Source organism: Nestor notabilis, unplaced genomic scaffold, assembly GCF_000696875.1.
Source record: "Nestor notabilis isolate BGI_N333 unplaced genomic scaffold, ASM69687v1 scaffold32679, whole genome shotgun sequence".
In the NCBI taxonomy this organism is placed as follows: Eukaryota; Metazoa; Chordata; class Aves; order Psittaciformes; family Psittacidae; genus Nestor; species Nestor notabilis.
Window position 1 is genome coordinate 14454 of NW_009944661.1, and position 22766 is coordinate 37219.

Here is a 22766-nt window from a genome sequence, read left to right on the forward strand (position 1 = left end):
ACAATACACAGGTTTTGTTCCAAACATCTTTGGAGGACCCTTTGACAGTTTCCAGGCTCAACTACCGAAGGCTCAACTGACACTTTTAGAGGACCTACATTAGCTGCAAGTTCTCATGAGTCTTGACACTGACCTTCCTCTTCTCGGCACACCAGAACCTGGATCAAATCTTCACTATTTTGAATAATTCAGACTAATTAAACAAAACCAAACCCAAAGAAGCAGAACGAACGACCAGCATTCTAAAGTGAAGGGTTTGAATTACTTGCTGATACTACCCCTCTTTCACTTTATTTCCCTAAGTTACATTCAGATACATGTTTCTTTTAAAACAGTAATTAGAAGAAGCATTCTCAATTAACCACTTTTGCAGGAGGGCTTTTTGCTATTTTAAGTGCAGTGCACCAAACTTACCGCATCACTCTGGGGCTGTGAGATCACAACAGGCTGTCCTGAATCACACGTCTCCCGTATATTAACATGCAGTGGAATGTCTCCTGTATCAAAAATACCAAGATACACATATGTGAATACCTAATATTTCTTAAATGTTTCATTAAAATATGCCCTGAAGCAACTTGAAATCAAATTCCTGTTTGGTATAGTCTTTGAATTACTTAAGCTCAAAACATTAGCATTTAAAATGAAAATTGGCTGCAGTACAATTTCTGTACATCCATAATGATTAATGCCAAACATATTCTGTGTCTTTTATTCTCTGAATAGGACGGACCATACTTTGCAGTCATTTATTACAAAGCTGGCTTGCTTTTTTGATGGAATAAACAGAAAAACACAGGCTGGGATACAAATTATTTTGCATATATAAAAAAGATTGTATGAGTGGTAGGTAAATGCTTAGCATGCATCTTACTGTTGCCTATCTATCTCCTCCATTGTATATTCTTTCCAGTGCTGTTTTAAGATTCTAATCACTATTCAAATACTTTTTTGAATACTTAATTTTGAAATAATAGCATTTGTTATTGTCCTTATTAGGCTTTGGATCCAGTTAAAAGGTAGACAACTATTCAGTTCATTCTTCTTTCCAACAGAAATCTTCTTTCTATTCTGCTTTTATAACAAGCAGGAAACTGTCAGAGAGGAAAGGAACACTCTAATGGAGAATCAATTAGCAGCCCTATTCCACTCTGAAGCATACTTTCTGAAATAGTTTTTCAGCACTACAGAAAACTTGGAATTTCCATGTTTAGTTCATTGCTACATAGATAATTATGGAGTAACCTGAAGACCAACTTTTCTTTAATGGAAGATAGAACTACATTTTAGATGCAAACAGAACAACCTACCTTAGTTCAATCTCCACTGGTCTCAGAAACTGTATCTGTTTAATCATATACTTAGCAACATTTATTTAACCCAAACCAAAGCCAGTGTAAATCACTGAAGTTCAAAGTAGTCCGAAAAAGAAACACTAAAAATTAAACATTAAAAAAAAAATATATGAAAGAAGATTGACACAGCTTAAGAGATTTAAAAAAAAAAAAAAAAAAAAAACCACACAAAAAATCACCCTGAAAGCAAGCAGTAATACAAACAAAAGACCTAACAAATAGCAAACACAAAAGCTGTAGCTCCATTAGGGAGCTGAATCTTTGAAAAATTTGTTATCTTGACTTGTAATATGATCATTACAGTCCATTTCCCTCAAATTTGTTTCTTACTTGTTTCAGTCATGAATTAATTTCTTCAGACATAAAGCACAGAAGTCTGTTCATTTATTCATTACAAAATATATTTAGGGGGTCCTTTAAAAATTGTCCTTGAGGGGTTTTTTGTGTTTTGGTTTGGTTTTGTTTGTTTGTTGGGCTTTTTTAACGTTAGACATTCTTAATAGAATAACAGAAACTTTGTAAATCTCCCAGAAGTTAGTTCGTACCATTATTTCATGCAGCGCCTAATCTTGGCTTTTTTCCCCAAGAATGTTTTGTTCATGAAAAAAATACTTCTTCACTATCAGCTTAATAACAAGCTCAGAGAATTACAAAGAGAACTTACAAAGATGTGCTGGTACTACATGAATGTAACAGAATTTGTATGAGCAAAAGTGCAAGTCAGAAGTTTTTGCACTATTCACTACAGAACATGATGAGAACATGCCACTGTACCTTTTTCTGATACTAAGAATTATTGCTGGCTGCAGTAAAAGGGTAAGTGCTGAGAATAATCTGAATTTACTGTAGGAAGTAAAAACTAAAAGAATATTAGAAATCTGGGAGGCACTGTTGCTGGTTCTATTAGCAGATGCAGTTTAAAAAGTTAGGAAGTGCCAAGGTCAAGATGGAGTGTACAGAAATTATCTTAATATTATGTATATTAATGGTATAGCTTTATGGTGACAGTTACTGTCACCAAACTAAAATAAAGCTGAATACGGGTATTTCAGAGACAGGGAGAGAAATAATCAGCAGCACAGTCTTTCTTACAAAGTTTGGCACGCTTTCCTTTAGATAACAATAAAAAGACAAGACAATCAAAAGTATGTGAAACAATGAACTATGTAAAAAGGTTCACTGTCAAATGGTAATTGTCTTCTGTCATAAACAAAAACCAAAGGAGGTATACAGTAATATTAAAGGCAGCCAATTCTGAGCAAATAAAAGGAAAATACTTTTCTATTCTGCACATTATTAGCTTGAGGAGTTTGTCAGATGTTATCATGGAAAGTAAAACCTTGTCAGTTCTCACAAAAGGACTAGGTGCTTAGTTGAACAAACAGAACAGCCACAGGTGCAAAATAAATTTAGAGAATTAAAAATTTAGCAGTACTAATTTTAAATACATACATTTATTATATACATATAAAAATAAGTTCTTCAGTGTTTCGGGCAGAATTCAAATAACATTGGGAAAAAACTTTCACTTCGGACAGATTAATGTAAAATCTGTACGCAGAAATTCTTATAATACCATACTATGTAATGGTTATCCCTGGAAGGAGGAGAATACTAATCAGATCAAGTACCATAATTCTAAATTTAACCCTTGGGGTATTATTCTTTCATTAACAGTTTGAAAGTAAACTTCACTCTATTTTTCTTCATAGATCTCATCCATCCCCACTAAACCCGTAAATCTCTCACATCACTCCTAATTAAATGCAATCACAATCAGTTCTGGCCTCTTAGGGAATAACAAAAACCATCTATGGGACCATTGGCATGGTACATGATTTGTGCCTGTGTATCTAAATGCATGTTTGATTCAATGGCTTGAAGAGGATTTGTATCCATCCACATAAACCAGGGCTGCAGAAGTCCCCCTGGGACACTTCATTATATATTCAGAAAACTAAGAGATAGCCCAAAAGCAGGTCTTTAATTATGTGTTGCCTTGCTATCTTAACTTTATGTCAGACCTTGATGTTTCTGTGTTGATTTTCCTAAGTGAGCTTCCTGGTTCTTTTTAATGAATTAGCTATGGAAAATCATTGAGATAATTAGAGTAATACATGGAAACACATCATTAGCACATGCAATTATCCCATTTACCAACTTAATTATGCTATGTTACATTCTGTGATTTTTTTACTGACAGCACAGGTTGAAATATGCCTTTTTAAAATAGCAATGCTTATTTTAAAGATCAATGTGTATTTTAGCTTACAGGCATGCCAGATTGTTTAATCATGGCTAATTCTTGTTTTCAATAAAGATAAATATTCTTTTGAAACAACGTTTTGCACTTCAGCGTATTCTTTTAATCTCAACACTTAAATACAATCATTACAGTCTGCTTGCTTCCATACAAGAGTCAAGATATCTTCATATGGGCAGAAAACTCACTACTTTCGAGGGACTGCATTTCAAATTACCATATTTATTTCAATATGTAACGACTCATTTCATTTCAATGAAATACATGAAAAAAATTCTACTGACATTAACAGACAGAGTTTAGGTCTGTTTTACAAGACCAAATAGAAATTTTCGTTATTGGTAGAAATTGCTGTATGATCAAGAACATAGTGAATTTCAGGTAAACTAGGATTATGCAGTTACACATCTTAGTTAATGCTTCCCACATGCACACAAGTATTTTTTTATTCAAAAATAAAACTGTATCTGTATTCTCACCTAAAATATCCAATCCAAGGGTTTTTGCTAGATCTCTTACACCATCAGTTCCAAAAATGTGCGTCTCATGCTTACACTTGGGACATTGGAAAACACTCATATTTTGAATCAGTCCTAAAACCTGTTAAAGAAAGGAATGTGCAAACCTGGGATTCAAGCATCGGCATTTCAATTACTTATGTCTGACAATAAGGAAGAGGTTATCAACAATGAACTGACTCATTTATGATGAGAACTAGTACATATATGCTAAATATATATAATCAGATGCATTAACATCATTATCAACTATTCTTAGTCATCTCAGTTGCACTACCATTTCTTTATTATCTCAAGTTTTCACATTTATACCTCTCAAAGATGAACAAACTTATTTCTAACAAAAAGTACCTCTTACACAGATTTATCTTTCCAAGAACTCTCCCTGTCAGTGTTTCATTTCTGAGCTCTGAATACTGAATGAATTTTCAAGTTGTATTTTATAGCTTTGTAATTTGCAGTTTCAGGAAACACAAAATAAAAACATACCATTACAAGAAATGACACAATCAGACATGCTTTTAAGATGTTTTTGCAAGTTATTCATTACAAAAAGAGCCAGATTTGTTATTGTTCTGAAGAGCAGAAACACATTTTAAAGATCAAACAAAAGAAATAATTATGTGAAACTAAGCGGCAAAAAGCACAGCATAAAAATCTAATTCACATGTATTAGGTACCTTTCTGTTGATGCCAGGTGTTCAACATCATCCTTGCAAAATATGTCCAAAGAAAATTTGCCAAATCATGCACACAAAAATCTTCTTTTAAATGTACAATAATGATAATGATAGCATTGATCTCATTTAATTCACCTAGTAACCAAAACCGTTTATTGAGCCAGAGCAGGATTTCTCAAAATGATGAAAACAGCATTCAAGCACTACAGGGTAAAAGTTTCTACCCATCTGCTAATCAACAGAAGACCTGCTTTACAAGGCTCCATGATACAATATTACACTTGAAGATTTATGTTATCTAGATATGTCAAACACACTATAGCCAAGTTTTAAAAATATGAATATATATTTCCAAGAACAAAAAGCTGATACTTACTTTGTAACTTTTAAATTTCCCTGAGCATTCTAGTTTTGTGCTTGAACAAGCTGGCCTGTATATTAGAAGAGTAACATATCCACTATGCTAATAAAGCATATCTAAAAGGATATACCAGTGTCCAATGCAAACAACAAATATTGTTATTTAATTAAGACTGAATGTGCAACTTTTGGCAGCAAACCCAAAAATAAACAAGTATGTTACTTTCAATATCTTACTAAAAATTTCCTTAGATACAAGCTAAAAATGATCAAAATACGATCACGTGTTTTTTTGTTACCACCATTAGTGCATTTCTAAGAAGTCTTCCTTTACTTATGTAAAACTTTCAGAAGGTTTAAAGCAAGGAACATTTTAAGAAACAGTAAGAACAATAAAGATTACCTACTTTCAATTTAACACCACAACTTTCCCCATTTTCTACTCTGTGGGACTGCCAGAGGAGCAAGAGGAACATATTTCTATTTACTGGGATGTTATTACAAGTAATTTTCTCATACAGTTCTTAAACTAACAGACAGGAAATACTACACAGCCAAGGGTACAAGGTGCAGGGCAGGTAAAAAAAGCTCTCTACACAACTTTAGTGCTGAAGTGTATTTTTAACACACATATTTCTGCAGATATATTTACGGAAGGAAGAGAGTTCACTAGGATCTCCGGAGCTTTTAAATCTACAGACAAAGTAATAGGTCTTGCTAATAAAGTCAGTAATAACTCTCATTTCCCTGCTCAAATAACCGATCTGGAATAGCTTCAAAGCAGCTGTTCATGTCTACACAAACTATCCCACAAGAATGTGTGAATCTTATTTTAGTCCATAGTGAGTTTCTTTCCCTGTACATCTCTCAGCAAACTTGGCTCAGTAATGACATGAAAACTAGTATGATGAGATGCACCCCAAACAGGAGCTAAACTATGGAAGCAGAGGAGAGGATAGTTACAATACATGGAACTGAATTTCATTTAGTTGAATCATTATTTTAAATGGTGAAGAGACATCTATCAAGAAACACCAGGAAAAGAAGAAACCTTTCATTATAAATAATGTGCACACACAGTTTCTGAATGTTTACATGTATCTTATGTTCAACTAAACTGGTTACAACAAATCACACCAAAATCCAAAGAGGCTACCTTCTAAGTTACAGCAAATACAATGAGAAAATAAAAGCCCTCTGTCTTTACTCAAGGAGACAACTCCTGAGAAACCCAATTAAGTCTTACACTGTACTTGAGGACGGACAGCGCTGAGGTCCGACTCCAACCTGACAGGGGCTGAAGTGATCAGAGTTACAGTTCCACATCAACTTCCTAAGTAATCATCAGTCAGAAACTTGATATTTTAGTACTTCAAGTAAAGACGCACAATAGTATTTATGTCTTCCTGCCTTTCATCTTATAATGAGCAACTTTTGGCTCTAGCATCCACTCCCAGTATAAAGCCATAATCTTGGCTGGTACTCTGGTTGCTACAGAAATACCTCTAAGTACACAGACAAATAATCAATTTTAATACATCTTAGAAGGAAATACATAGCTTAGTTTACATAAGCAGTTTTTTTGAAGCCTGTGAAATCCACAACATAACCTTCCAGTTCCAGGAAACTACCAGAAAAGTTGCAGATTTAACTATATGCCCATCCTTTTCTTTTGGGATTATGATTGATAGGATAAATCATACTGAACTGAACTCAATTTCAACAGGTGAAAATAGGCAACTTTTTCCTAAATACTCAAAGTTATTCACTTTTCTGGTTTTGTCACCTGCGCAGAGCAAGCCTTTGGGATGCACAAAAACGATGGGCAAACTCACATAATGGGAAAGAATCTTGAAACTTGTTGTGATAGAAGTCAGCATCACTTTGCAAACTCCTTCCCTACCAGGTGTGCTCCACTGCACAAGAGATGGCATTCCTCTTCTGATGACTATGTCCTAAGACTGAAAATGAGATTTTTGCATTGTAATCCTGGTTCTAACACTGACTCTCATTGCCAGCTTTTCATCAGTTCCTTCAGTTGTTCAACATTTCAATGCAGTAAAGGAGAAATACTGTTAACAACTGTGATCTGACTGTGATAATACTACATGTCATTTCAGACTCAGGGCTGAGGGGAAGATGGTGTATGTATACCTGTATGTACAAGGAAAAGACTCCCGTTCATTAAATATAAGCAAGCCTATTCAAAGACTCAAAACTCAGCAACCTATAGACTTTCTGCTTCTTTGAAAAGTAGACTCCTTGCAAGCACTTTTTAAAGATTAAAGATTTTAAAGATCAGTCAATTATACAATCAGGATACGCACTTTTAGCACAGTCCCACAGATTCCACCTTCTTTGATGTAAACCTCAGGTTTGAAGTTGTCCATTACAAGTGACGTAACTGAATTTTCTTTAGATTCTCAGATTTTGTTGACATTTAGAACTGTAATAAGTAGGCAGGGACTGCTTTATACTGGAGTAAATGATAGATCTGTACTGATGCACATATAAGGTTAAAATAAAATGAAGCAGCACCATGAAAAAGGTAAGACCTGATGACTGGCTGAAGTGCACTCAGCATCTGTCACAACAGCTTCGCTATGCCTTTCATTTCATTTAGAACGATCTGAAAATACCAGCAGATCAAAATACACCATATTTAATACCTTAGCTACCATTAGTCATTAATAACAGCCAAGCCTATCCTAGAATGCATAATTTTCATAGAGGCCATTCCCTTCTAAGAACATTGAACTAACCAGACTTAGAAAGAAATCTTGGTAATTTCTCATTAAATAGAAAGGCAAATCCAGCAAAATAGTAACCTGAAGACAGTTTTATTTCTGTTCAGGTTAGCATGCTAAAATTTTGCATGATTTTAGCAAACCCAAACATAAAATGAAAACAAAACACTTTATGTTTTTCTTCTGTTATATATATTTGTTTTTCTTCTAGCAGCAAATGATAAATGCTACTGTAGTTTCATTTCGGTGCAAATATGCTTAAGGAATAGCTACAATAAGGAATTTATCAATGCATTTCTTTTGTTAAGCTATTTTATAAACTACAGAAAACCAAAAAAACCCCACCCCACAAACCAAAACAAAACCCTAAAAACAAAACAAAACAACAACAACCAAAAAAGAAAAAAATCACAACCTAGAAACAGCCACTTCAAGATTTCTTTCGCATTTTTTAAATTAACAAAGCATGAGCTATAGAAGAAATTTGCTCTCAATAAAGAGTAGAAGTAACCTTCATACAGATACGAAAGAAGTACTACATGGCTTTTTTTCTTTACTGTTAAAGATACTGAAACATATTTCAGTTTATATTTTCTCATCAACTGCACATTTCAAATGAAAACTGAATCGCTTCATGAGCATACTCCAGAGTATAACACTCAGTTACTTAGCAACTTGTAGCACACATAGAAAATACCAAGTCAAAGATGCCACCCCGCTTAATATTTTCTCTTAATCTATATGAATAGTGTAGATATTTTAAATTTTGCATTTTCCAAACAAGAAAGCTACCATACAAGCTACAAGGCTCATGAAAAGAAAGTGATACAGACAGCCTTCTGCTTGTCATGATAGTCATGGAGCCCTTCAAATGGTAAAGTAACAATTAGGTATAGGTATATCTTCCAAAACCGTACATTTCCATCTTAAAATAAAGCAATATAAGATTTTTCCACATTTCAAGAAATATTAGATTTTAACCTCTAACACAGACAGTGCCGAAGAGAACACATAATGAGGACATAGTAAGACAGTATAATGGGAAAGCTCACAGTACTTGATAAGATACTCTGTTCAGCAGCCTGATCCATTCCAGGTGATTAAACAAACTGACTTAAAAGAAATTAAGTACTATTACAACCTCTGCCTAAGGACATTCTTTCCTTTCTGTTAAAACAAGTTCCTGATACAAATATAAGATGGATTCTAATCTCTAGTTTTCAAACAAGAATTTATGAAATCCAAGTGATTCCTGAATGGTTTGTTGACCTACTGCAGTACTAATTTTAGGGGTTTTTTTACATTTTGGGGACACAATCTACTGATATATTTAATATAGGGGCTTACAGGTACGTGAACTTTTCGAAACATTTCAGCTCCTTTGTGTGCATCCAGTAAAGCCACGTCTTGTGGAGTGGAGATGATCACAGCACCTGGGAAAAGAAAACATGAAATACCATTAAAATGTGTATTATAAATTATACTGAAATAGTTTTACTATCTAGTACATGCTACCAGATTCCAAGTTGGCACACATTTATATGCCTTTTTTTTTTTTAAGGATGAAAATGATGCTACCTTTTTTTATTACGCAATGACCAAAATCACTGACAAATGATGAGAAATATAAAGTGACAGAAATAATTTTGATATTTTCATCATAAGTTTTCTATGTAGAAACGACTTATATTTTCTGAATGAGGAAACTGACCTAGCTGTCATACGACCATTAATAGAAGACAACAGAAGACAGGGTCCATATGCTGACAAGCTGCAAAGGTGGTACTCTGGGAAAATATACACAGTAGCTGTCCCATTCAATAGCTATGTTTGAAAGTTTATGATTTAACAATAAGCCTTGTCCTAAAATCAAGAGGCAGCTGCCTGTGATGAGACTGTTGCTTTCTGAATCTGCTACTCTTTCTGTTACAACCACTGACAGGCACAGTCTTGAAACATCTTATACTAGACACACCACCAGTGGGTTTGTATGAATGATACCAGAAAACAGGAGGAGAACTCATGCACACTTGCACTAGGTTCGAAAACTGTTAAGTACTGCTCGCTGTTCAGACATGGCTCCAGGCTTGCTGATAATGAGTACTCCCAAGCATATAAAACAGCTAGAATCTAATCTTTGTCAAAGATTAGAATCTAAAGTAAGCCTATAGGTTACTATCCTATGTTACCCTGTATCACTTCTTGATAAATACAGCCTGCAAAACCAATACAGACATAATTGCCACATCACTTCACAAAGAGCATGTTTGCATATTGCTCAGGGGTTTCAATTCCTCAAAACTTGCATAAAGCACCTGCTCATTCTCATCCCTATTTCAGAAAAATTCAATGTAAAGGAGAACTTTACTGGCCAATTGATTTAGGTCTGGTTTCACAGTGACCATCCAGTCTCCAAAGTATCTGTTACAAAAGCATCTCTGCAGAGCCATGTTAAGCCAACCTCACATAAGACATTTATGGCAAACTTCACACTAACGGCAATTACAACAGACAAGTTTAGATGCATGAGACAGAGTTTCTTACTGGGCCTGCAGTTCCCAACCACACATGGCAAAGAAGTGTGTAGGATTCCAGCAGCACACAACACTGGCATTGCTGGCATCGGCCAGAGCACCAGGAGCCTTGATGTGCCGAGAGCTCTCCCATCTGTGGCAGCACTGGGACAGGGAGCCCGGTCCCTCATACCAGCCCCACGCCATCCGCTGCCTGCCTGGTGGCATCCTGCCTGCCTGACAGCTAGCCGTTTCCAAACACCGCCTGACAGCGCGTTTGAGTGTTTTCAACCAGCGTTAACCTCTAATTTGTGAGAGAAAAATACAATCTGGCACCTCGATCCTGAAAAGCTGCCAATCTCTGCCTTACATAATATTAGACACAAGTCCAAAAACTGAACTGCATATGCAATGTACTAAGCAAATGCAATTTCCCTATTGTTCACTAAAACTCTGGCATTCAAGTAATTTGCTGGTTTTCCTAAGTGAACCTTTTTCCAACAGCATCATGAAGAGTAACACAGAAGCCCTTCAGTTACATGCAAGTCACCTTAGCTCCTTTTTTCACTATGTGTATGGTTATGCTTTGCAGCTAACACTGAAACGTAGGACTAATTCCACAAAATGAACGCACCCAACCCTGAAAGTACAATCCACAAATAAACAATTGAGACTCAGAGTCCTAGGGGTTTCTGCATATTTGTAAAACAAAAGTTTTTCAATACTTGGAAAAAATGCTTATTACTGCTTTCTTTTCAAACAAATTTGGAAATTTGTGTCTTATGTGTATACACTCATGTTAGCTCTTCCACATGTAAGTTTATGCTCCTCTCTGAAGATGCTGGCTCAGCATTCCCTCAATCTTCAGGCAGAAGCCAATATGCAGTTGACAAAACTGAAGTTTTTTTCTTTTTTAAGAATCCAGTAATTGTCATGGCATAAAGAACAGTGAAAACACCCACTAGAACCACAAGTAGCATATCCAAGAAATTTTTTTGACTAACAAATTCTCACCCAAAGGGAAAAAGCTAAAATGCCAAAAAGACCCAACCAATGGCACATTGCAGAGGTTAGGCTGCCGCAAACACCAACTCCCTGTGTGAGAAACTGGCTTCTGAAATACGTGAGTTAAAATTACGCTCATGGACAACTTGCATGTCTTCTTCCACAGAACGAAAGCCAACATGCTCAAGAAGCTGCTGCTGAGGGTGTAATAGGTGTGCCTCTCCTATTTTCCTTTCACTCTGAGCTGGATTACAGACAAAATTTATTCACAGCCAAGTTGTGCTGACTTACACCACAACGCCCTTTAAAATAAGTACCTTTTCTTTTTCTTTGGTACAACTGCTAGTCCAGCAAACCCAACCTGAAGTTCAAGAATTCAAATTATTATCAGCATTATTTCCTTCACTAGCAGCTGAATATGGGCAATGAGACTTTTTATGGTGCACTCCTCACAAGATAAGTTTGCTTATGTTTAATTCAGCAAGTGATTTAAATGATGAGCAAGAAAGAACACAGCCCATACTTTCTTTGCTATCTTGGCTCTACATGGTTAACAGGGATATCAAAGTGTAAAAATTTATTTTGATCAATAAAGTAGTGAAATATGACTGAATTCATATGCACAGTATGTCTCTTGAAGCAATACATGCAATGTTTACACAAGCCTCTGTCTGAATGAGGCAAACAAAGGCTGACAAATTGAACAGGGAAACTGCAGAAACTATAATGCTATCACATAGCACATTAAAACATACTACAAATTCTGTTTGCAGCTGTGTGCAGAACAGTGATTTTTGTGCCTTGAGCATAGTAAGGATATCTAAGCTGAACACATTTAGGTTTAACTGACATATCTACTTATTCATGCATTCCATTTATTTCTGTAACTTCACCATATTCTAGTTGACAAAAGAAGCTGATGCATGTCGCATTAGTAAAAACTGTGCTAACTATATAATAGCATGCATAATACATAGAAACTGCACTAACAGCAGCCTGTAACACTGATGTTTGCTTTTCCTTTTTAACCCCAGCTCCTTAATCCTCAGTAAGAGAGAAGCGTGCCTACACAGCACATTGATACTCATCTTTCTGGTGGACTGGTGTTCAGGAAACTACAAGTGCTGAAACAGCCCATAATTTCTGTGAACAGTAAATATCACCTATATTCACTGTATCATTAAGGTTTGCATTAGATACTCTGGGTTACAAGGTGTAAGGTGGAATCTCGCCAAACCTTAGCTATAGTCAATTTCCACCCAAGCAATAAATAGGCAGTTCTAATAGGCAGCCCATAAGCAGCAGTTTAGAAGGTCTACCTTAGGATGAAAAGCATCCCTCTAACTGTTTTTTTCCCTCCAGTGTCTTCAAAGGCAGACTTCAGAACCAGGCTTCATGCATCTCATCCAAACAGCTTAAGAACCCCTCCAAACATAAGTATTACACTGTGTCTTCTATAACCCTGAATCTTATTAACTTAGCAAATAATATCATCTCAAAACCTGCAGAGTGAGATGTAACTAACCAAACTGACTGACAAACACCATTCTGGAGAATGAAGACACAGAAGGATATCCTATATTTTTCTAATAATTGCATCTACTGATTGACAGGTGCTAAACACTCTTGCAGGCCTCAGTGCAGATGTGGATGGCCTGAGACCACACCACTCATGGATTTTTTACAACTTTTGTTACCTTTTCCACCATATCCATTTCAAACTGCTAGGCAAGACTTTCAAGTTATTAATAGCTTAGTGAATCTGAATCTTCCTATTGTGGATCTCTTCAGAGTCCCTCTCACCTCTGTTAAATTTCTTGTTACCTCTTATGTAAACTGTGCTTGCAATTACAGATTCAGTCTGTACTTGAAAATGCAGAAAAAGATCTTGCAATAACAAAGATTTCTGTCTTTGCTAGGATTTCAGCTAGCAATTATTACAGATACATTAACATTTAAAAATTGTCCATCTCCTTGGATAAACCTTGTAAAGAGGTTCCTATAGCTTTTGTATGTGATATCTCATTACAACTAGCAGCTTAAAAACCACTAGTGTGATTTGCCCTTAAGGTATGAGACACATTCCCAGCTCAGAACTGTCCCAGAGGCAGGATCCTAGCTGTTACACCTCCAGTTTGTTTGCTACATTCTTCTTGGAGGAGACTTTGAACAACTGCTCAGACACTGTATGTTTCCAAAAGCCACACATCCTCCTCTGCCCACGAACTAGTGTGTAATTAGAGACTGGGACACTACCGCTTTGCCCACATGAAAAGAGGACATAAATCTTAAGAGAAGCTTCTTCCTCCTGGCAAAGGGAACTGTCAGTGAAACCACTGAGCTAAGGAGTCTCACAAGCTGAATAAAGCTGTCACCCTGAAGTTAAACTGCCCTCATCTAACTGATCAGTAAGTATTATAACATCCATTTCACACTAGATCACATGAGGAAAGACGTGGAAAGACAACTCTCACTATGTTAAAATGTCACACTAATACAATTTACAATGCAATATTTATTTAGCGAAGTGAAAAGACTCAAAACATTTGCAATAACATCTGTGAACAAGCATTATTTGCAAAGTATAGGCGTTAAATAAAAAGTAACTCCCTCACAGACATTCTGCCACTTTACACTTTTCCTTGGCTAATCTGAATTAGCATTTTTCCACTCAACTTCATTCCACCTCCTGCTTTCAAGGGCATTTGCCAGTCATGTCCAGATTATAATGAGCATTTTACTAGGCAAGAGAAAAGTCCAAACAGTCTCTTTTGACAAATGAATATAATTTTTCTTAAATGAGAGGTCCCAATGTAAAGAGGAGAAGTAAAAGAGTGATGCTACTACAGGAAAAAGACCACACTCAATTCACCTTCCCCCGCCAGAGGTGGGAATGGTAAGGGGCAGATTTAAACATTTATTATCTCATAATAAATAGCAAAAGGAGAGAATGTGGTATGGATTTCTCTCATCTTTTGCAATTGTCAGCAGAACACTATGCTCGTTTATTCCTCCTATTCAGAATAATTGGTCTAAAAAGTCCCACAAGGCAACTGGAGCTAATCTAGTACTTAACATACACTGAGCCACTATTGCCAGACCTTGCAGAACCTCGGTTTTCAAAGCCTCTATACTTCACAGCTTTTTTTCCCCCAGTACCTGCAAACTGGTTTTAGGAATGATAAAATCTAAAGAACTTGCCCATAATATACTGTAACTTCAGCTTTGACAGGTAGTGTGTCTTAAATCAATCTCCATGAGCCAAGAGTTAAATTTAAATTTATCCTGAAGAGTGTGAGGCATTAATGTGTAAATTCATACTGTATTTTGATCTTGAAATTAAGTTTACAGAGTCTACCGAGTCTGACACTTCATAATGAAGTACCAGGAGTGTCCAAAGCTAAGATAACCAAGATGACAATTTGCATTTGTCAGCTAGATTTTTTCTGACAACAGAAGCAAAACTACTTCAGCATACAAATTATATTTGGATTAATACAAAGAACTATTTTAAAATCCCCACTGGTGTGACTAAGATCTTGGGGTGGTGGGTTTTTTTTTGCTTTTTAATCTATTCTAAACCTACGGCCCTTCCTTTCCTGCATTTATTTAGAATATCAAAATAGAGCATGAAAGAAAGAGTAAATATACATAAAAATCTGATATTACAAATATTTGCCATTGAAAAATAGATCAAGTAAAATCTACTATTACCCAGATGACTTCCATAAAGTATCTTCAAAAATTTACTGTAGAAACTAATTATGCACCTCTTCCACAAAAGAAGAAAGCAAGCTCAGAAATGGAGAGAAACATTGTATGTTACTGTTAAACTAAAGGGAAAGAAGATCAGATGCCTTGCAAGTGTGATTTGCATCAAAGTAAGAAATATTCAACAAGAGGCAAACAGACACTTACACAAAGAGCAATGACAGAATACAGATACACCTCTAATTTTTTAACTGTATGTTACACACAATTTGTACTGCAGCACTGGGTTGGGGTTTTTTTTATCATTTCTCTTCAGAAAAGACGAGAATAGCACTGTACCTACTCAGCTCGCAATTCCAGGGGATTATAAAGACACCTTTATCTAACTAATCACATTTTTCTTCCACAACAATTCCTGCATAGTTTTATAAACTATCCAACAATATTTTAGTTTTTAAAATCTCATCTGAAATTCTCTTTTTTGTTGTTTTTAATGCTCATTTCTGAATGATAGTCTAATCATCACCTGGAATTTCCTGTTCTTATACATTATTTTATGTTGAGGCAGGATCCAACTGTCCTAAATACCACATACTGGTGCACAAGCCTACACCCTGGTCTGTGTGACACTGACATAAATATGAGTAAATAGTTTGGTTCACCAGTTTGGTATGTCACATTTCATTCAGAGTTTAAAATGCCAAGTGTCTTCAAGTTGGTGGCATCCTTCTACTCTTTCCTCTTCAATGGACGTGTCTGAACAGAAGTTAGACTCTTAATGCTTAATCAGTACAGAGCGAAATATGCTTTTTGTTTTTATTTAAACCTATCTGTCAGAACACTGCCATCAAAAGAAACCCTTTTAATCACAATTCTTTGAAAATTCGTATTTGAAGTAACAAAAACTGCTTTGGCAAATATTTCAGCCTTACCTGCAAAAGGCATTCAGGAGATAATTAAGATCTACATACTGCTGTAAGATAGGTGACTCCATTCTAAAAGGTGACGAAAAGTCATTCCCTGTAGGACTAGGAATGGCAGTGCTTCTGCTTTTACAGAACTTGAGAGAAACATAAACTAGCATTCACATTGCTTTCACTTCACTAGAAGAAATTCTTTCCTGATTCTTATTAAAAGACTTTTTAGAGCTTATTATTATAAGGTTATAATAATACATGTTTTGTGGGGGAAAAAGAGCTATTTCCAAAAGGTAGGAAAATTAAGACACTGAAATAAAACATGAAGCCTTTCACCTTTAGGTCTCCTGTAGAAACACAGTTCAGGCCAATGCCTGCTGCTGTATTTATTAAGATTTTTCAGTAAGATGTGAAATTATTTGGTTGTCTCAGTTTGTTTCCCACTAGACAGGTGTATATTTCTAATGGCTTTCACTGCCATGGCATCTTGATATTCAAAGAAAAGAGTGGTATGACAAAGTTTAGCAAATGAAACAATTCCAGTATTAACCTGGAGTTGGTTCTGTCAATTGAGACAGAGTGTCAGTCTCTAGAGCTGTCAAGCTGTCATGCTTCACTAACATAGCCTTCACTTCAACATTAATAAAGAAGGGTCAGTAGACAGTCTAATTTATTTAATAGTCAGCCCCCACAATGCAGCTTCTCCATGAAGAAGAAACGTGTGCAAGGCCCTAAGACTACCTCTCAACAGAGATGCCCTTGCAGCTGCCCACAGCCTTCAAACTCTAAAGGGAGAAAATGATAAATTTCTCTCCAGATCTTTAGCAGGCTAATCCTCCACCTCTGATTTTATTAACTTGATTTATGGTTCCTTTACCTAAAAAATCAAATAAATACACACACTTAGATTTCTGAATTTAGCAACTAGGTAATGCAAAGAACCACAAGCCTTACTCTTCACAGTATCTGTAGTTCACACTGTATCTTGATATCAAACATTGTAACGTCATCTGAACCCCCCTGTTTCAGCTGAAAAACATCTAAAGACACCTCAATTTTCCCAAGCATGCATGTTCAATACATGATAAAGAACCTACTTCTACACATCTTATGCTAAGGATTAAACAGAGGAACAAAGTAGAAGTGAAGAAATAGAACTAAATACTAATGAAGAAAGAACAGACCATAAACAAAGCCTTTTTCTCCAGACTGACTGTGGATTTATACCTGGAAAGCCAACTTGCATCTGAAGAGAGAAATGGTGGTTGAGCAGAAATATGTATCACATTTTCAAGCTACTATGTAATTTCTCATCTACTAGTCTGTTGAGAAATGACTACAACATGAGAAAAGCTACAGATGATTAAAGAATAATATGCTAAATAAGATGCATCTCCTTGTAAGGTGACTAAAAATAATACAATAAAAAATGAAAGTCTTGGTAGTTTCCTGTTTCATCTTCCTTTAAAGAAGGAAAAGTACCCACACAAAACTGTCACTCCAGCAAGACTGATATTCTCTTTAATGACAACTAGAATTATAAGACATACAATCAACTAGGTTGGAAACATATTTTGTTATGTTTGCTTCTATCCGTTAGTTATTGCTCTAATCTCTTTTTGACTCAAGAAAGTTAGGGTACCTGTGATGCAGGGTAAAAAAAAAAGTCTTCTAAAATTAAAACTCAATACCATTTCACACATCCTCTCTGTCCTCTTATTGTCAGATATTGCAATGCAATGCTGCTGGTTTTCATGCCCCATCTGGGCAAAGCTGCCCCTAAACAAAAACATCTTTACCCGTGTTCTTTCTCACACTCACAGAAAAAACATTAAGTGGCTGGCAAAAACATGTGTGCAGGTTTTGTATATTTATTTAGAGGCAGAATAAAAATCTTCTACACTGTCTATCCCTACGAAGCCACAGATAAATAATGAAGAAACCATAATGCAAATACTGTATCTCACATAAGCATGCATGCAAATCAAAGTACAACTTTCATGCAAACTAGATAATGCACTTCTAAATAAAATGTAACTCAGATGCACATGCTGTCTAGGAGTAAAAAGAAAGAAATTATGCCACTAATATCAAAGGAGAAAGAAAGAACAAGAAAACTGGAGACAGAACAGAATGGCAAAACACCAAATACTTTCTGCAAAAAAAAAAAAAAAGAGAACACACAGCTTAGAAACATGAATTGCAAATGAAGATGGAGCCCACAAAACCAGCAGAATTCTGTAGACTGCTCCAAAGACATCATCATCGCAATTTGTAAAACTGTCTTTCGTACCCCTGAAAGGAACAAGGTGAAGAAAATAAAAGCATGGTAAACAAGGCTATGGACTGTCAAAGAGACAGAAACCAAGTAACAAGAATAAAAGAAGAAAGCACAGTTCAAGCTCTAACACACAAAAAGAAGCTCTTCCACTGACAATGGAAAACACCCACAATACACAACAGAAAGTCACTAAAATTCATTGAGCCAGTAAGAATACAGGGAATTATAGAAGTTACCAGGCCTTGTCTGCTGTGCTTGTCTTCATCAAAAGCACAGTACACTTTTTTTTTTAAATTGGAAGAGTTGACCTCAACATGCTCAACAAAACCAACTAATGTGAAAGACAAATCTAAAGTGCTACTATCACTCCTAATGTTATGAAGTTAGGATTGATGAAGTAATAAGCTGACTGAGCAACTGTGGTGACAATGTGAAGCCATTTCAGAATTCAAATCAAAATCCTATCTTCAGTTAGGAAGTTCTAAAAGCGCACACTTGCACAGAAAATGTCAGAAAAGCCATGAGTCATGGTTTGCTTTACGTCATATGCTCCAGGTCACAGATAAGCTAAGGCACTAGAAGCTTCCACTTCTGCTTCTTATGGGAAAAAAAAAATAAAAATTAAATCCTTCATCACAGCTCTGTTCTGCTCCCTTCCACCACGTAACACAACCACAGACAGCAGAGAGAACCTTCCATGGCTGTTAACAATTCTGGGGCAACAGGGTTATGGCTGAGTTAGCATGTGCCTTAAATCTTCTGACATGTAAAACTCAAATGTGAAGTTTTTCTGAACTTGGCATCATGGAAGATCATGAGATACCACCACACAGCCTTAGCACTAAGTTATAACAATTTGCCAAAAGCTTTAGCTTGTAGATAAATAAGCAACTGTGGTTACCATGTATGAGACATGACAGTGTTAAGGAAAAGAAACAAGGCGCCGCCTGGTTGTTTAAGGGCTCCTTTCATTCCTGTAGACTTCACTGCGCTGTAACAGTGGTGATGGTTTTGCTGTGAAACTGGGATGTATATCCTAAATTCCATTAGCTTTAGTGTGTTTACATATGGGCATGTCTATAATGCCTACCAGTCTTTCTATTTGTAACCATAGCTAACTCTTCCATCCTATCCTATTAACTTTTGGAGATATACAACTCTTTATTCACTAAAGTTATCAGGCAACCTGGTAAGAGTTCTACATGCAAGTAAAATAGTTTGACAAATTTAGTGTTTAGTGACTTCATCCCGTGCGTTACTGCCATCAAAGGGCAGAGAGAAAGGAGCATCAGGGGGAATGAGGGCTTGCCTGTGCACAAGCTAATCTACAATCAGAAAAGAGTAAGAACAGCAAAAGATGCTCCCATTTTAGGTTTGTACCAACATATTTTTGTGCTATCACCAGAAAGTGGAGCAAACTGTCCCACTGATTCTTTAATAACTCAGAATCACAGAATTTCTGGTTAGAAAAGGCCTCTGGAGGTCATGTACAGGTAACACCAGACAGGGCCAGCCAGGGCTTTGTCTAGTACAATCCGGACAGCTGTCAAGGACAGAGATCTCATGGACTCTTTGGGTAACATGTTCTAGCACTGCCCTACCCTCCTGGTGAAGAGCCACAGTAATTACTGAATTATTCCTGGAACTGTAAGGATTGCTTTTCTCTCTTACCACTGAGTTCCTAGCACTGATTAAGTTGGCTATTGCAAACTGCTTCTGTTGAAGTATGTCAGACAGGTAATAAACCATTACATCTCATGAGATGCTCAGCATTCTTTCAGAAGCAGTATTTCTGACTCCAGAGGGCAGCCTACATAGCTCAAGATTAAGAAGTTTAAATCCCCTACAAAAAGTATAAGAATAAAAGAAGAAAAAGAATGCATTACCGTATTACAGTGCTGCATAGTTTATCTGAATGAAAGGTGTACATTAACTACACTGTCAGCTTCCAATTAAAAAACAATCATGAAGACAAACTGCTTTATTAGCTTTACTATGCAGTGGATACAGACAAAATATTTTCTACTACTAACCTTGCCAGTGTTTGGCATGACTGCCTTTCCCTCAAGAGTACTCCTATATTTCTCAATCTTTTTGCAAGTTAGTTTAAAACAAAGTAATACAGTCATAATGCTAACATGTTAAAAATCATTGATAGCATTTTTCATCACCACACAACTGACACAATAGTTTCTTAGTGTGTTAGCAAAACAATTCAAAGTATTTTTGAACAGCATTTTAAAATAATATTTTTCTAAAGCTACCAGACTTAATAATTTCAAATCTCCAAAACAGTCAAGAAAGACATGTACCTGTGATTGGAATATTCTGTGAAACTGACAGCTGTACATCTCCAGTCCCAGGTGGCATGTCAATTACTAAATAGTCCAGCTGACCCCAGTCAACCTAGAAGACAACAATAAAAATGCATACTGGAGGTTTGAAATGCTTTTACTTAAGGCACTTTATGTTTTATTGTAGTCCTTGTTTACTGTAACGCAAAAGACAAACGAACCAAGGACACCCCAAAAGACGCCCATTTAGTCACACTTTCAGTACAGGACCAAGGCATTTTTCTAAGACATGAAGTATTTGCAGATCACTCAAAACTGTGAGCACAACTTAATTAAGTTTATGAGCATAATCCCTTATTGAAATCTTTCATCCAAAAAAAGTAGCAAGAACTTAATTTAAGACTTTTACTTTGCAGATGCTTAATCACAGGTTAGAAGCAAATGTTAGGTAAAATTCAGGCTAAAACTCCAGGTTTTGTGCAACCAATGCAGCTTAGAAATTGTTTCCATTAATTCAAAACCGATTTTGCTTGCTTCTTAACATCTCTTTGAAACTCCGTAGAAAACTTTAGTAAAATTTTTCTGGTTTGTTGTTACAAAGGTAGAGATATGTATAATGATTTTTTTTCTAGTAAAAAGAGCTTGGAGGGGAAGAGGAACAAAAAACACAACCAACCCACAACAGATTTGTTAAACGAAAATCACAAGACATAATTATTCAAACTTACAACATATATAAGATCACACAATAAAAAAAGTATACTGGTTGCTAGGCATGAGAGTGACCATTAAAGATTAGGCTAAAGATATTAGGTATGAGAATGCTATGACTCTTTACCTTCTTTCATAGGAAAGATTTCCAGGAGAGCCAAATAACTCTCTTTAGAGCACTGTATACTGCAATAAGTGTTCTCTTCATGAGAACAGAAATGGTCCTAGGCCTACACTGTATAATATAAGGCCAAGATATACTAAGTCTTTTGTCTCTGCACTGTAGAATTTTTGGAAAATCATAACTGCATTAAAAATAAAGACCCACAAATGGGTATGTTCAAATAGAGTATGTTTCTGATATATAAGATACAACAGTATGAGCTGCTTTAATACAGGACAATACCAAAGAAGAGAATTTTACTTTCTCTTTTATTTTACACATTCCATCAGTGTCAATTTAACAGCAAAAACAATTGACATTTTTCCAGTCCCCCAGTTGTTTTCCTGAAGTGCTAGACCCTACAGGGAAACACTCATTCATTTTCATTCAGTTCTTGCACGGATGATGATCTTCTGGGGAAGCACAAGCCATGTGAAATCCAGATCAGTAACCCAGTGCAGCTCTCCAGTGAGAAATTGGATTTTTCAAGGCAAACTGATGAAGATGGAAGATTTCAGAGCACTTATGGGAGAAGGTGGATGGGGAAGGTTAGATGCAAATTCTAATAGACATCTAAATTAGGGACTCCCAGGCACACCTCCCCTTTCTCATTTTCTATACGAAAGCTGCAGGAGCACTAAATGGTGCCAAAGACAGTCTTGCTAAACAGGAAATGCTACTTATGTTAACCACAGCAAACACTGCACTTCACTTTTTCATATTTAATATTGATCTATATTATCTATACTATGTTATTTTATATTATCTATCTGTATTTTGTCAACAAAAAATGACATATACCTAGCAGATTTCTAAAAGTAATTGGCATTCATAATCATATTAAGACTATGTAAACCCAAATAAAGATTACATATATGTGCAAAAATGTATGTGCTAAAATATAAGCACATGTAGGGTAGAGAAGACAGTTTACTTAAAAAAAAAATAAAATCTGGTTTTTACTTTGTTTTTCTTTATCTTGCTTAGTTATAAAGCAAGATAAATGCCAGTGCTGGTGAATGCCTCCTCTTCCCGTGAAAGTCACTTGGCTCACTCGAAGGCATGAACTTTAAATTTCTGTGTTTCTTAATTAAAAATTAACCATTATAAAGGTGACAAACTCAAATTAGGGATGTTAAAAAGCAGTAGTTTACAACAGGAGTCGAGTTCCTTAAAGACTGGCAACTAAACCCACAGATCCTCTATAAATAGTTACTTGCATAAAAATCTCAATATGCAAAATCATAT

General features: G+C 35.9%; 1 protein-coding gene across 1 annotated transcript in view; it reads right to left on the reverse strand.

Annotated features, from left to right (window-relative positions):
- Nucleotides 1–20750, reverse strand: part of NUBPL (nucleotide binding protein-like) — a 29769-nt gene extending 9019 nt beyond the window's left edge. The window contains exons 1-4 of the mRNA XM_010022516.1: nt 20663–20750; nt 9271–9356; nt 4098–4218; nt 415–497 (exon numbers count right to left, since the gene is read on the reverse strand). Of these exons, the coding sequence (XP_010020818.1) occupies nt 415–497; nt 4098–4218; nt 9271–9356; nt 20663–20720 (348 nt within the window). The 5' untranslated portion in view covers nt 20721–20750. The remainder of the gene's footprint in view (nt 1–414; nt 498–4097; nt 4219–9270; nt 9357–20662) is intronic.
- Nucleotides 20751–22766: the final 2016 nt, after the last annotated feature.